Genomic DNA, 14,307 nt, shown 5'->3' on the forward strand with positions numbered 1-14,307 from the left:
CCAATAATTTCAATGTAAAAAATTCAAGACACCAACAAAATAGATGTTCACTCCACTGTCAACAAAGCCCAACTGACGCCTGGTGGCTGAGTCAAGTGTCTAATGGGCGCACAAAAAACTAGTTCCCTGCATAGTACTGCATATATTATCAATATGTTAAATAAATGTTAAAAGACTAATAATTTTAATATGAAAAATGCAATAATATTAAAAAGCACAACTTTCTTGATATTTACTCCACTGGAAACGAATGTAAACATAGAACAGATTACTGAATCAGCATGCTCGATTATTCATGAGCTGGCGTGAGAGAGAATACAGAAGTTAACAGAATGGTAAATCTGTTTCTCCTCTCCTTGATTTTTTCTTTTCTCTTGTATTTGCAGGGTAGTATTTCTTTTTCTTCATTCTTAAAAATATTTTAAATAAGAAAGTACAGTATATGCAACAACTTATACAAGTAGCTTGTGAGTAAACAGGATCAAGTCCAGACTTGCTCATGGCCTGCTTTGGGTATAGGACAAATTATTACTTGATCTTCAATTAGGTGTTTTCTTGCTTTCAATTAGCTATTACTATTTTGTAAAGAATTTATAGAGAATATCGTTTAGAGTATTTTCAAGAGAGTTAATGTTTAAATATGGTTTGAAAGTTGTAATTAGAGTACTGTACAGTATAAAGCACTGTTCAGGTACGTGCAAGATTTTTTGTGATAAAATTTGTTGACTCCCAGTAAATGTGCTGTGATTGGAAAGAAAATCCTATAGAAATCCCATTACCATATTGTGAATTTTCTTGGTGTTATCCGTCATGGACAAAATTTCTCGTTACAGTGATTAAATGTAATAATCATAAAAATTTTATTGTAATAATTTGACACAAATATGGGAATTTTGAGGACTTCCTGTGTGTAATGGTAATGATAACAATAGTAAATATTATTATTATTATTAGTCCTTCGGTAGCAATTAGTTGAAAATGTCCATACGATATAAGTGGTAAATATATATAAAGGCATGGGGGAGAGAGTCAAGGAATTTCAGGACAGTTACTTTACAGAAGTGAGTGAACACAAGTTATCTACGAGTTGTTGATTTTTATGATGGTTGGAATGGGGTTAGTAAGCAGTACGTGGTCGTATGGGATGGATGCGGTTGTGGTATCGAACAGCAATTGTGTGTATGTTTGTGTGTTGTCTGGGGTATTACTGCATCACAATTACAAGTGTAAGAAGTGTTACTGTTGCAATTTTACACAGAGTTTAGGTACTGGTGCCACAGTGAATATTGCCCTTTCAACCAAGACCTTAAAAAAGTGAGTGACAAAATGTTGTTGGCAGACTAATTTAACCAGAGTACAGTAAAGGCTCCAAACCAAATTAGGCAGACTGGGTATGCATATTAATTAAACCATGGCACCCCCTTGTACTTTATTGGAACCATGTCAACCCTGTCCCATGATTATGTACCCTGCAGTTCATTTGTTCATGTTACCACATTTAAGTAGGAAAAGTGTGCATTCTCATGTGTAAATGGTGATAATGCTCCATGAAGATAGCAGAACTGTTGTACAAGTTAACAGTAACCTATCCCATAAGTAATAGAAATGTATTGTCGATTATAACTTCCCTAATGTTGCTGTTAAATTGAGAAAGATTTGATGTTACTATTACACTATAGCCAAAACCCCATGTCCGGTGTTGATATACAGTGTTTGAATATCGTCATGTGTTTGTGTGCAGTTGTGATATGTTTGTACATGTGTATGGCTAATACATCCAGAACTGTTACTATTACATTTACTTTATGCTTTGTGTTGAAATACAAGTGTCAGTCCGTATTTTCATGTATTTGTGGAAATGTCGTGTATTCTTATGCATTTATTTATGTATCAGTGTAGTACAAAAAATCAATTGAAATAAGTAAGGAAATTTGGTGCTAACTAAATTTATTTTTCTCTCTTCCCTTACAGTATTTTACCCACCAGCTACTCAACAACCACCATTAAAACCAGCTGTAGTTCAAGCTCCACAGAGAGAGAGAAAAACACTAGCTATTGTAGATCCAAGTACTGGCAAAAATATCTTAGATGACATGAATAATGAAAAGCCAGACAAGACTCCAACTCCACCCCAGTCATCAGAATCTAGTGCCAGCAACACACCGGCACCAGTAAGTAGGGATTTTTATTTAATATTAAAGAAGGGCTTTTGTGTTTTCCATCTAATTGTACAAAAAATATACGCATTTTGCTGGTAGCCATATATTTTTATTTTCTTGTTTATATAAGCTTTTGTGGTTAAAATGGAAAAAGAATTGCATAATTTAAACCATATTTTTCTCAGATGAGGTGCGTTGTTCCTGTTAAAGGAAAATAGGGGTCTGCGTGAAATCCTTTGAAACGATTATGAAGGCGACAAGATTCCAGAAACTGAAAGTTCTTAGATTCTTGGAAATGTGTATAAAGCTACAGTACAGTACTTTGGGAGACAATTTTAGGCCTGAAATGATTGGTTGGTAGGGATACCAAGTGTCTTTTCCAAGCAATGCTGGATTATACTAAACTGTACCACATACTGTACTCTGTAAATAAGTCCGTTTTAATTGTTGATATTTATATAGCATGATTTTACTAAAAGTATGCATTACAGTCTATCTGCAGCCATTATTATTTCTTAAGTATAGTCAAGTTTCCAAATACTAGTGAACATAATACAGTACTGTCCAGTCAAACTATGTCTAACATCCTCGTACAACGTGAAATCAACTGTGCGTGTCTGAAAAAATTGTGGCAGAACTTACAGGTATTCCTCGCAGTGCATTTTTTTTTTTTTTTTCAGGGATTAGCTCACCCGGGTACAGGTCACTAACCCACATCGGGTCCTGAGGGGCAAAAATATAATAATGATAATAATAAAGACCCATAAAGAAATACAAAAATGAAAAAAGATCAGAAGTGAGAAACAATATATGTATATTGTGTTGTCATAGAAAGAAACAATTGAGACCCTGCAATTGTGTGTAAATGAGGCAGAAAGTCAGATCATAACATAACAAAGGGAAAAATAGGGTTTGGTTCCCAACAACAATAAAACTCCAATATTATACCTAAAACTATTATATTTTATTTATTTATTTTTCACAAACTATAAAAACCCTGCCTAGAAATAATGAAATGAGCTGTGGCATTCCTGCATTTCTTGGCGTCAGAATTTCAAGCTTGTTTTCAATTATCATAGATAAGTTGTTTCTGAAATTATACCTCTTGTTACTATAATGGTTGGATAAATTATTGGAAGACCATGAAACCTATAAAAAGTCAGGTGTGGGAAGTAAAACTGTTGGTTTTAAATTCCTCTGTGGTTTAGCACCCCTGTAGGGTTATCATCTTACAACCAGTTTTGTAGAATAAGCAAGAGGCATGAAATGAGTCGGATGTGCTGGATAGCACACCAGAGCCACTCAAGACTCCACTTTACTGGAGCCAGTGTCTACATTCACAGTGCTTACTCTCTGCTGTTTTTGTATATATATAATTGTATCCTCGTGTGTGCCCAGTGTGAGTCAATGCATAGTACAGTACATGTAATAGATTGAGAAATGTAACAGAACTATTTAATGCTAAGGTTGCCCATAGGGCTCTCAGATCTGAAAGCTCTGTCAGTTAGGTGTATTGTGATGGTGGCAAAAGATGAGGTTTGGTATTATTGCTCTGGGAGTTAAGTCACTAATTGTGGTCTGTAGGGGTAGCTTAATGGTAGTGGTGCAGATGGATGGTAGTTTTGATGGGACATGTAAATGAAAAAAAATTTTTGATGGTGGTGGTTCAGGTGGCTGTAGGTACATATGGTTGGTAGTGCAGATGGTTGTGAACGAGACTGCATGATCAGCTACAGTGAATGAGTACAAAACAAGTGACTGATAGGATTCATATCACCAAGCAGCATCTCTTCAAACAACCAATTCTGATATTTTGTGCTCTTGTCATTTTCGAGTGACTGATGATCAGTTACCATGGTTCATTGTGAGTATCCATGATAGGTCTGTTTATATAATCCCTGAAGATCAATTACCAATATTAAAAAAAAATCTTGCAAGGTAAATACGGGTACCTGTATACTTTACTGTACATAGATGTTTGACAAGGTTGTGTTTCTGATAACCCACTTGTAAATCAAATTGTGTTACAGTTGATTTCTCTTGTGAATTAGAATATACGTTCCTATGATAAAAAAAACTTCTCCACGTTGAAATAAAATGACATATTGCAACAAATACAAATATTTACATGCAGTATACATAAGTAATAATTTAATGAGGATAACATTTGTAATTTGTTTAACCTTTAAAGGGCAGCCATCATAAGTGGAAGTTAGTTGTAGCGACAGCGATAGCCACTGGTTAAGGGTTAATAGTTGCTAGGGTCAACAGAGATTGTCCCAAGACTCGACCAGTTGCTGTTCTCTTTTTGTTGGTCTCAATGTGATTGCTCTGTGGGATCTCTTACCATTTGGGATATTGTTGTTCATTTAACTTGCTTGCCACTTTCCTGAAAGGGTAAATTGCCTGAAAAATAGAAGAAACTGCTGAAGAGTTCTGTTGATTGATTGATTTTATTTGTGTTTTTTATTATACAGTATATATATATATATATATATATATATATATATATATATATATATATATATATATATATATATATATATATATATATATATATATATATATATATATATATATATATATATATATACAGTGGGGTATGCTATAACGAACGGATCCTACTACGAATATTCCTATAACGAACGGTTTTACCTATAAAATTGAGAATGCTATAACGAACGAAACTCCTACAACGAACATTATTTAAAATTTTTATTTATTTTTTAATAATTTATTGTTTTTTATTACAAGTATTAATGATATTCTTTATTTCAGGGGTTTAGATGCATATTTATGCACTTTTTTACAATTTTTACAATTTTATATTTTTTCAGTGTTAAGTGGTTGTATTTGGGGGCCTGGAACGGATTAATCCTATAACGAACGAATGCTATAACGAACAAGGTTCTAGAACCAATTAGATTCGTTATAGCATACCCCACTGTGTGTGTATATATATATATATATATATATATATATATATATATATATATATATATATATATATATATATATATATATATATATATATATATCTATCTTGATAAAATCACACGGGAAAATGGAAACAACGGAGTACCTTAGCTTTCGTCTTTATTCAAGACATCTTCAGAGGCAACTGGATTACATGGACAGAGAGAGGCTTAAATATACAGGGTGACCTAAAAACATGAGGTCAGGTCATAATGATGACATCCACTAATCCCCACACCAACACACACGTAGAGGAGCTTAAGAGAAGGGTGGTGACGTGACTAGCCAGGGCAGGTCAGAAAAAAGGGACCCACAAAATAACTATCATACATCTAGATTAAAGGTTTTCAAAGCATTTTTAACCTTGGGCCACTGACAAATAAATTTATGGAACATATCAGTTTTGAACTGACCATCACTAAGGTTTATTGATTTTAATTCCTTAATCAAACTAGCTTCAACCAGAAGTCTTTCTGTGACACAAGATGATTTGAATACTTCTAAGCTTTTTTCCCAAGCAATGGGGTGATTATTATTCCTAACATGAACGAACAAGGCACTGCTTTCAGATGCAGTTCTGATATTACACTAAATGACACCCTCTATTAACTAAAACCACTTTAAGAGCAACACATACACTAAAAAGATGGTGTTATGAGAAACATGTTCCCTTGAAATAATAATTCTGCTCCCTTACTAACACTTCATGAGGATTATATCACTCATTACATTTTAGTTCTCATTTATTCTGGGTTTATCAAAGAAAATTTTATTTTTTATTTTGTGAGTTACACAGTACAGTACACACAGCTACTTTACTACTGTATACTTATTGTGTTGTGCATGCTCCACAAAGCTGAAATAGAGAAATTAACTTTAAACACGTGGCTGTCACCATTTCTAAGAGAAAAAGAAGTCTTGGAGAAACCTGAAAAAAGGTGCAAGACAGTGTTGGTGGATTATGTATTACAGACTGTATCATGTATCACTATCTTTTAACACCTTCCCTTGCTCTAACATTCACTCATTCACTCTTCCTCTCCTCCCCTGCCTCCCTTCCCCTGCTTCCCATTCCCCTTCCCCTCCCTTCCCCTCGCCTCCCCTGCTTCCCTTCCCCTCGCCTCCTCTCCTCCCTCCCTCCCAATAGTACCTGTGTTATGTTTTTGGGGGAAAATGCCTGATTGAAAGAATCTTTGAATAATTATTCCAGATTTTAAGATGTGTGGGTTATTAATTTTTACTATAATATGCTGTTTCCTTTGTGTGTATTATTTATGTATAGTATTTATTTTTATAAATTATTTTTTAATTTAATCTCGTGTATCATATTTATTCCAGAGTGGAACACCACCAACCAAGACAGAATCTGCAGTTATAGCTGCTCAATTTGCAGCTGAAGTAGCGAAAAAAGCTGCAGAAAAGGACGACATGGATATAGAAACGGAGCATGTAGTTAGGACTAATAAACCAAGTGACAATAGCTCTAGTATTGTAATAATTAGTGATAGTAGAGAAAATAAAGAAAAATTAAACAATAGCATAGGAAATAAGGTAGAGTCAGTGAGTAGCAACATAGTGGACAGTGGTATTGGAAAGACAGTTCCTGAATCAGTGGAGGTTATTAAGCCTCAGCCTAAGCAGCAGCAACAACAACAGGATTCACAACAGATGCCATTGCAACAGTTTCCTCATCAGGTGCCACCACTACAACAGCAGCATTTGTCTCAGCAGTTACCACAGCAGTCTCTGCAACAGCAACCACTACAACAGCTACAGCAACAACCAATACAGCAACCACTACAACAGCTACAGCAACAACCAATACAACAGCTACAGCAACAACCAATACAGCAACCACTACAACAGCTACAGCAACAACCAATACAGCAACCACTACAACCAATACAGCAACAACCACCAATACAGCAACCACTACAACCAATACAGCAACCACTACAACCAATACAGCAACCACTACAGCAACCACTACAACAGCTACAGCAACAACCAATACAGCAACCACTACAACAGCTACAGCAACAACCAATACAGCAACCACTACAACAGCTACAGCAACAACCAATGCAGCAACAACCAATGCAGCAGCAACCAATACAGCAACAGCAGGCAGTGCAAACATCTATGCAGCAATTGCCACAACAGTCACTGCATCAGTTGCCACCACAGCAACCTTCACCGCAACCACTGCAGCAGGTATCACAACCACCATCACAGCAGCCACTGCAGCAGTTACCACAACCTGCACCACAGCAGGCACCACAACAGTTAACACAACCACCCCCACAAAAACAAAAACCACCAGCTTCCCAGCAGCCTCAGCAGCCAGTTCAACAACCACCACAGCCACCAGTACAGCAACAGCCTCAACAACCACCACCACCACCACCATCATGCCAACTGCCGCACCAGCCAGCAGAATCTGTCTCTCCTCAGCCACAGCCACAGCCACAGCAGCAGGCTCAGACTCCGCAAACACAGAAACATCCAGATTCTTTACAAAAGACAGAGGCTTTGGGAAAGCCTTTGGCAACAGCCCAAACTGAGGCTAGAGAGACTCAGCCTCCAGTGAAAGCTGAACCACAGCCACCTGTTAAGCAGCCTAGCCCAAAACCAGCTGTTGTACCCACACCTTCACCAAAGGAGAAAGAAGTTAATCCAGAACCACAGTCTGCACAGAGTAAGTACTGCTGAGAGTTTTAATTATTTAATAGTTATAGCTTATATAGTATATACACACAATGGACCCTCCATTAATTAGCTGTTCAATTTACGAGATTTCAGTTAATGAGTTACTTCCCGTAAGGACTTTCAGTTCTATTATGAGAAACACGTTTTGGTGCGTGTATCAGATGATCGAGTCGTCCGCCAATAGTTGGTTCTATGTTTACCTTTGTTTCCAGTGGAGTAAACACCGAGAAAGTTGTGCTCTTGAATATTTTTTGATTTTTACATTAAAATTATTGGTCATTCTCAAATTTAGTTAACATATTGATAATATAGTGGCTTGTTGGTTTAAAAAAAAAAAAAAATGGAATCGGTTAAACAAATTGTTGTGAAATTATCAAGCATGGGTCCGAAGAAATCTCAGAGGCGATTTCATTTCAAGTGAGACAAGAAATTAATAAGAAATGCAAAGAAGGCATTAGAACCAATGCACATTGTAAAGAATATGGCAAGTCATCGACTGTGTCTACAATCAGCTGTTTGTGCTGCCGTCATGTAAACAAAGCCTCCGGGAATTCTAATTCACACCTCAAATTAAGTGTTAATATATTTTATTGTTTTTTTATATATTATTGTGCAGTATACTGCACAATACGGTATTTTGTTTATATTTAATGTTTTGTTAATTCTATTACCAGTAAACAGTACAGGGGCCCCACAAATTAGCTGATTTTTAGTTCGTGGTCCTCTATTATTCACGGATGACACCCTGGATGTACCCAAGAAATATATATATATATATATATATATATATATATATATATATATATATATATATATATATATATATATATATATATATATATATATATATATATATATATATATATATATATATATATATATTAGCCCAATAAAGCACGCGGACTTCTACACACAATCAACACCTCAACCCGCCAGGATTCGAACCCACGGCCCACGAGCCCATGACTGTGACCGGGAAACGCTAACCGCTGGACCACCAGGATACTAAAAGCAGTCCTAGACTTTGTTATATTTCACACAAAGCCTGTTCAACGAGCTTATGGCGCCGTGAACCTCTAATGGGGACTACCCGTATCACGTAGATGGTCAGAGTAACGTTTTACCAAATCCGGCTTCGAAACACGAGGATCCATATATACTGTATTTCATTTGCCCAATTAAGCACACGGACTTCTACATACAATCAACACCTCAGCCCGCCAGGATTCGAACCCATGGCCCACGAGCCTATGACTGTGACCGGGAAACGCTATATACAGTATATATTACTTCATCTTCATTAAATCCTCTGAAACTGTTCACATATCTTTTCAGGACCTTCTTCCATATCACATTCATGCACTGACCTGTAACCTCATCCCATGCTGCAGCTATGTTCTTTATACATGTCAAAATGTTGTAGTCCTTCCAAAACTCTGAGCGTTTTCTCACCCTCAGTAGCAGCAACAGCCTGAACGAAGGTCGTACGTAAATAATTCGCTTTAAAAGCAGCAATAGCACCTTGATCCATGGGTTGGATAATAGAGGTAGTGTTAGGTGGAATGTAGACTACCTTAACATCAGGGTGCAGGTTGTCCAGGTGTGGTGGGTGTCGCGGAGCATTATCCAAAATTATAAAAACCTTGAATGCAATCCCATGTTGCAGACAACTCCTTGGCTCGTGGAATGAAACAAGTCAGGAACCAATCCTCAAACAGTACTAGGGTCATCCATGCTTTCTTGTTACTGCGATAAAGCACTGGCAGTGTGTGCTTGCTGACATGTTTAAAAGCCCTTGGTAGTCTTCAATAATTTTAAATTATACACATGACTAAAAATGGTTGAGGTGGATTATAGCACTTATTATCGTAAATTAAGTGTAGAAACAGCCACTGTGACGAGCACCACCCAGTGTCAACTGAACCTCGCATTTCTTATCAAAGCTAATGAATGAAGGGATGGTTATGTTAAGTTGAGGGTGCCCTGTTATTTTATAATGGGATTTGCATATGTTATTTATTTTTAATGCATGTGATATTAAAAAGGCATCATTTAAAACTAACTTCTTGGGCCTAATCTAATTTTGGATATATTTTCTAGAATTGACCTCTTAGTGTAATGCCCTACAAAATATCTATTGAAAATTAAAGTAATATGTTAATAGAGGTATCCCTCTGCCTACAATAAGGTTGCATTCCTGAAAACCCTTACCGTCGAACAATTTTAAATTTATTACTAATATAAACAGGGAGGTATACAGTAGGTATGTCAGAAAAAAACGAACATACTTTTCCATCATATAATAAGATAACGCTTTGCAACACAACTTGTATACTTACATGCATAATAATTTATTGTACTGTACAGGTACAGTATACAAAGGCAGTAAGTTGATGAAAAAGAAAGTTATGCTGTACAGTACTGTAATTTGTTGAATACAGTAGTTGCCACAGTGTATTACTGATGGCCGTTGTTTTTACATCAGCCTCAGTATGCCTTATAAGAAATTGCAGGAGGGTTCTGTAGAAATATGAAATGGGATTCATAAAGATTCCATTGGCTTGGAAACAATGTCATTACAAATATGCACTTAGCCAGTCAGGCTGATGGGAACACATTATGTACCAGTATCTTTAATTTTCCTTAGATGTAATGGTAAAAAAAAACACCCACCAACTCACACACAAACACAATGAAATCTAACCTATCAGTCAATCAATATATTCCAATTAAAAAAAATCATGAATAGAAAAAAGTATATTACAAAACTGTACAGTATTTTTCAATAGAATAATTTTAAAAAGAAGGTACTGTACTGTACTGTACACTGATACTGTACATTATTATAATAAATAAAACTATCGGCAGTCCCTGGTACTCAAAGGTGTGGTTTATGAAAACCTGAAGTTAAGAAAAAATCTCCATGATTTTTGCCAAGTAATCGTGAAAATATGCCAAGATAGCTAGTGTTTTTTTTTTTTACCAACTACCGTAATATGATTATTTATTTCACTATTATTCTGTCAAAATGTTGTTATTGGTAAATCCACATACAGCTCCTCCCCGACTTACGACCTACTCGACTTACGTCCACCCGCACTTACGACCTGCCTCATTCGTACCAAAATTTGGTCAAATTACGTATTTTCGAGACCCAAAGTCGATACACAGGTTAAAATTTTCATCTGTAATTCACTTTAAAATGGCTGGCAGGCTTAAAAGTGAGTGTTTTGTGGTGCTGTTATTTAAGCATTTCCGACTTACGACCATTTCGACTTACGACCTGGATGTCGGTCCCTAACCCCGTCGTAAGTCGGGGAGCAGCTGTATAAGCATTCAAAGTCTCCATATAACTCCCTGCACTCTTTAAACTCACTGGAGACAAGTAGACTCGTCTGCACCAGCATAGTCACTCGGCCATTTGCCCGATTATCTAATTTCTCGTAATTTACTTTTAATCTGCATTTTTTAATTTCACATGCTAATTATGTGCTGTACAATAAAGGTGTAGAGTTATAAGAGAAAGTGTGGGATTTGGAAGTGAACAAAAGTTTGGTGAAGTGGAAATAGTGCCGTCGACACCACGAGAGAGCATGGCAGCGCTCATGTCACTTAAACAACATAACAAGATTTTAGCATGATGTAATAACTCTCTCCTCCCTTTCCTAGTAACATACTGTACTGTATCCCTAATTACTGTAACACATTAACTTGGTCCATTATTCTTACTTGTAGAATATTTGATCCTCACATTAAATTTTGAATGATTAAGAATGCATTAAAAAAACTATATATTCCTTAGCCCATTTATTTTTATGACTTGAGTATACCGTAGTGTTTTCTTTGGGACTAAGATAAAGTATTGCACAGGATAGAAACAAATCAAAACTTCCCTTGCCCCCCTCAGTAGCTTTTTTTCTGCTGCTGCTGCTGCTATTATCTAAAGGGAAACATATCTAGGATGTTTGCTTGTATGTGAGGGGGGGGGGGGATACTGTATGTGAGGGAGAGAATGTGATAAATTCTACTGGTACTTACTGTCTTCACACAGGCCAGGCATAGACATGGCTTCCCTAGGTGTTAGCAAGAAGTGGGACACAGCCACTAGATGTAGTAAGACATGTGTTGAGTCAGGTTTTTTTTATATACGTATATACTAAATATAGCTACTATATAGTTTTTATCCATCAGCCTTTTTGTTAAAATTTAACAAGTGGAGCGTGTGTGTTGTAATTAGTTTGTTTTATTATAAAATTTTTTTGGATTTCAGCCACATAGAAACCTCAAAAATTTCTTGGGCTTGTAAAGATCATTGTGTGTGTACACACACACGGGGTCCAGCTTACACTTGTATGGCTGCAACTGCTTCACATTTTTGTGTTCGGTTACTTCATAGTTTTATTTCGCTCCCACAATATCTGTGTATGGAAAGGGACTCAGGGCAACCTTTCTAGGATGTGTTGCATGTTTTGTAGTGTCTGATGTTACAAAAGTTTTGAAGGTAGTGTGTGTTGGTATGGTGAGATAAGTTACTACTACTACTCCTGTATTATAAACTCACTCTCTCTCTCTCTCTCAAGCCAGGTGCCTTTCAGGATACTGTATATTGCTTGCTAAAACAAGGGGGGGGATAGTATAATACTGTATATGCTGTACAGTACTGCATGAGCCCAAGAGTTCATGTAAATGCCTCCTGTTAGTCATACAGGGTAATGACCATGTTTGGAGATTAATTTGTTAACTAATGATTGTAAGGGATGAAGCAATTCTAGAGGTCACAGAACTCATCACCAGAGACTTTAAGCTCAAATCTTGTTGTCTGGGACATCCCAGAAGTTTACAAGCTTCATTTTGGATTCTATGATATAACTTGTTTTCTCTAGTCTATACAGGTATCAAGGTAAAGGTTATTGTTGGGGTAATGAGAGATCCCCTGGGGTTTATTGATGGTGAAATAGATTCCTCTTATTTCCCCTATTTCAATTTGTGCAATAGTTCTCACTTCTCATTTTTGTCCCACATGGTATGCAACTGGTTTACTTATTTGAGGTGTTTTAACTAACTTGTTTATGACAAGACTTGTGTAAAGATTGGGGTCTTCGATTCTGGTGGTACAGGAAACACCAATTGTGTGTGTCAAGTGTTCGAGTTTGATTTCCTGATATGGTGGATGTAATGTGTCGTCCATCTTTGAATGTCCAATCCTGGAGATATTGTAATAATATCGCCATCCTTCATTTTATCTGCCTTAATATCACTGAACTGCTTGGCTAAAGGGGCAATAGCTAGAAGTGGTACATCCTTTAGGGCTCCTCTAAATAGTAAATCTCAAGAGTAAGGTTTCAGTATTCTTTTTTTTATATAGTGTACTATATACCTGTGATGTAAGTCAAATGTCCCCAATAACTAGCACTGAAGAGTGACAGGCAATAGCTATTATAAATTGTAGAGAACAGCATAACACACAAAGCTGGTTTTAAGGTTAGTCAAAACCTAAAGCTTTTCCTTCTAGAAAACATTTCCTTGAAAAGGGGCCTTGGGTTGAGTCATAGGTATTTAGATACTTTTGGAGGGTATAATTCAATCTTTTGGCTTGGGTTCAAACTGGCTGTTATGGGACCAAAGTACCAAACCGCAATATTCCTTGTTGGATTTCAGCAAGTTTATAAATAAGCCAGTCAAAATTTATTTTCATAAGTATTCTGTTTTCATTCAATTGATGGAAAATCACCTGAATTAATTCCTGTGGTCCATCATTAAATGCAAAAAAAAAGAAAGAAAAAAAGATATTTGGAAGGTAGCAACTATTATGTGCAGGGTCACTACCCCATGAGAGTACCAGTCAGTCCCCTGCCTACATCCTTAATAGGGCTTCATATAACCATGTTTGCCTTCAAACTACACTGGCCAGAAACCCATTTGGTTAACAAAACCCCTATCCTAAAAGGCTAGACTTGAGTTATTTACATTCTTAAAACTGGGTCCTACCCTTGATAGTGTAAGATCAGAAATGTTTCAGAGGAGCATTACTTCTTAAACTGTAGTCCTGTCTTTTTATTGAGTTTTGTATCAGGACAGCTGTTCTGTCTGGGATAAATTTATACAGTACAGTACAGTACTGTACTGTACTGTACTTCTGTATCTAAATTGATGGGAGATAGAAGGTTTTTCTCTTGGTTTGTCTACCTGGGGATGAGTGAGTGAACTAGGTTTCAGTGTTGGATATCACCATTTCCCAGTTTATAGGACTAAATGTACCTCAGGAAGATGGGATTCTTTTTTGGGGGTGGGTTTAATATCTTGTGACGAACTTACAGGATCGGATCCATATTTGTACTGTATTTTCTACTTCCTTCTCATTTGAGACAATTTTGATTAGTGTACAGTACAGTACTCTGCTGATTCTTTATGGTCCCATAATATTTGCTTTCCCATCATGATTCATCTTTGTCTGAAGTATTTT

General features: G+C 36.4%; 1 protein-coding gene across 8 annotated transcripts in view; it reads left to right on the forward strand.

The window, feature by feature from the left end:
- LOC121879125 (eukaryotic translation initiation factor 4 gamma 1-like) overlaps nucleotides 1-14,307 on the forward strand; it is a 141,528-nt gene that overhangs the window by 86,222 nt on the left and 40,999 nt on the right. For all 8 annotated transcript variants that reach the window (XM_042385707.1, XM_042385702.1, XM_042385704.1 and 5 more), the window contains 2 exons: nucleotides 1,972-2,171; nucleotides 6,474-7,833. In XM_042385707.1, the coding sequence (XP_042241641.1) occupies nucleotides 1,972-2,171; nucleotides 6,474-7,833 (1,560 nt within the window). The remainder of the gene's footprint in view (nucleotides 1-1,971; nucleotides 2,172-6,473; nucleotides 7,834-14,307) is intronic.

Source organism: Homarus americanus, unplaced genomic scaffold (assembly GCF_018991925.1).
Source record: "Homarus americanus isolate GMGI-L3 unplaced genomic scaffold, GMGI_Hamer_2.0 scaffold4060, whole genome shotgun sequence".
NCBI classification, from domain to species: Eukaryota; Metazoa; Arthropoda; class Malacostraca; order Decapoda; family Nephropidae; genus Homarus; species Homarus americanus.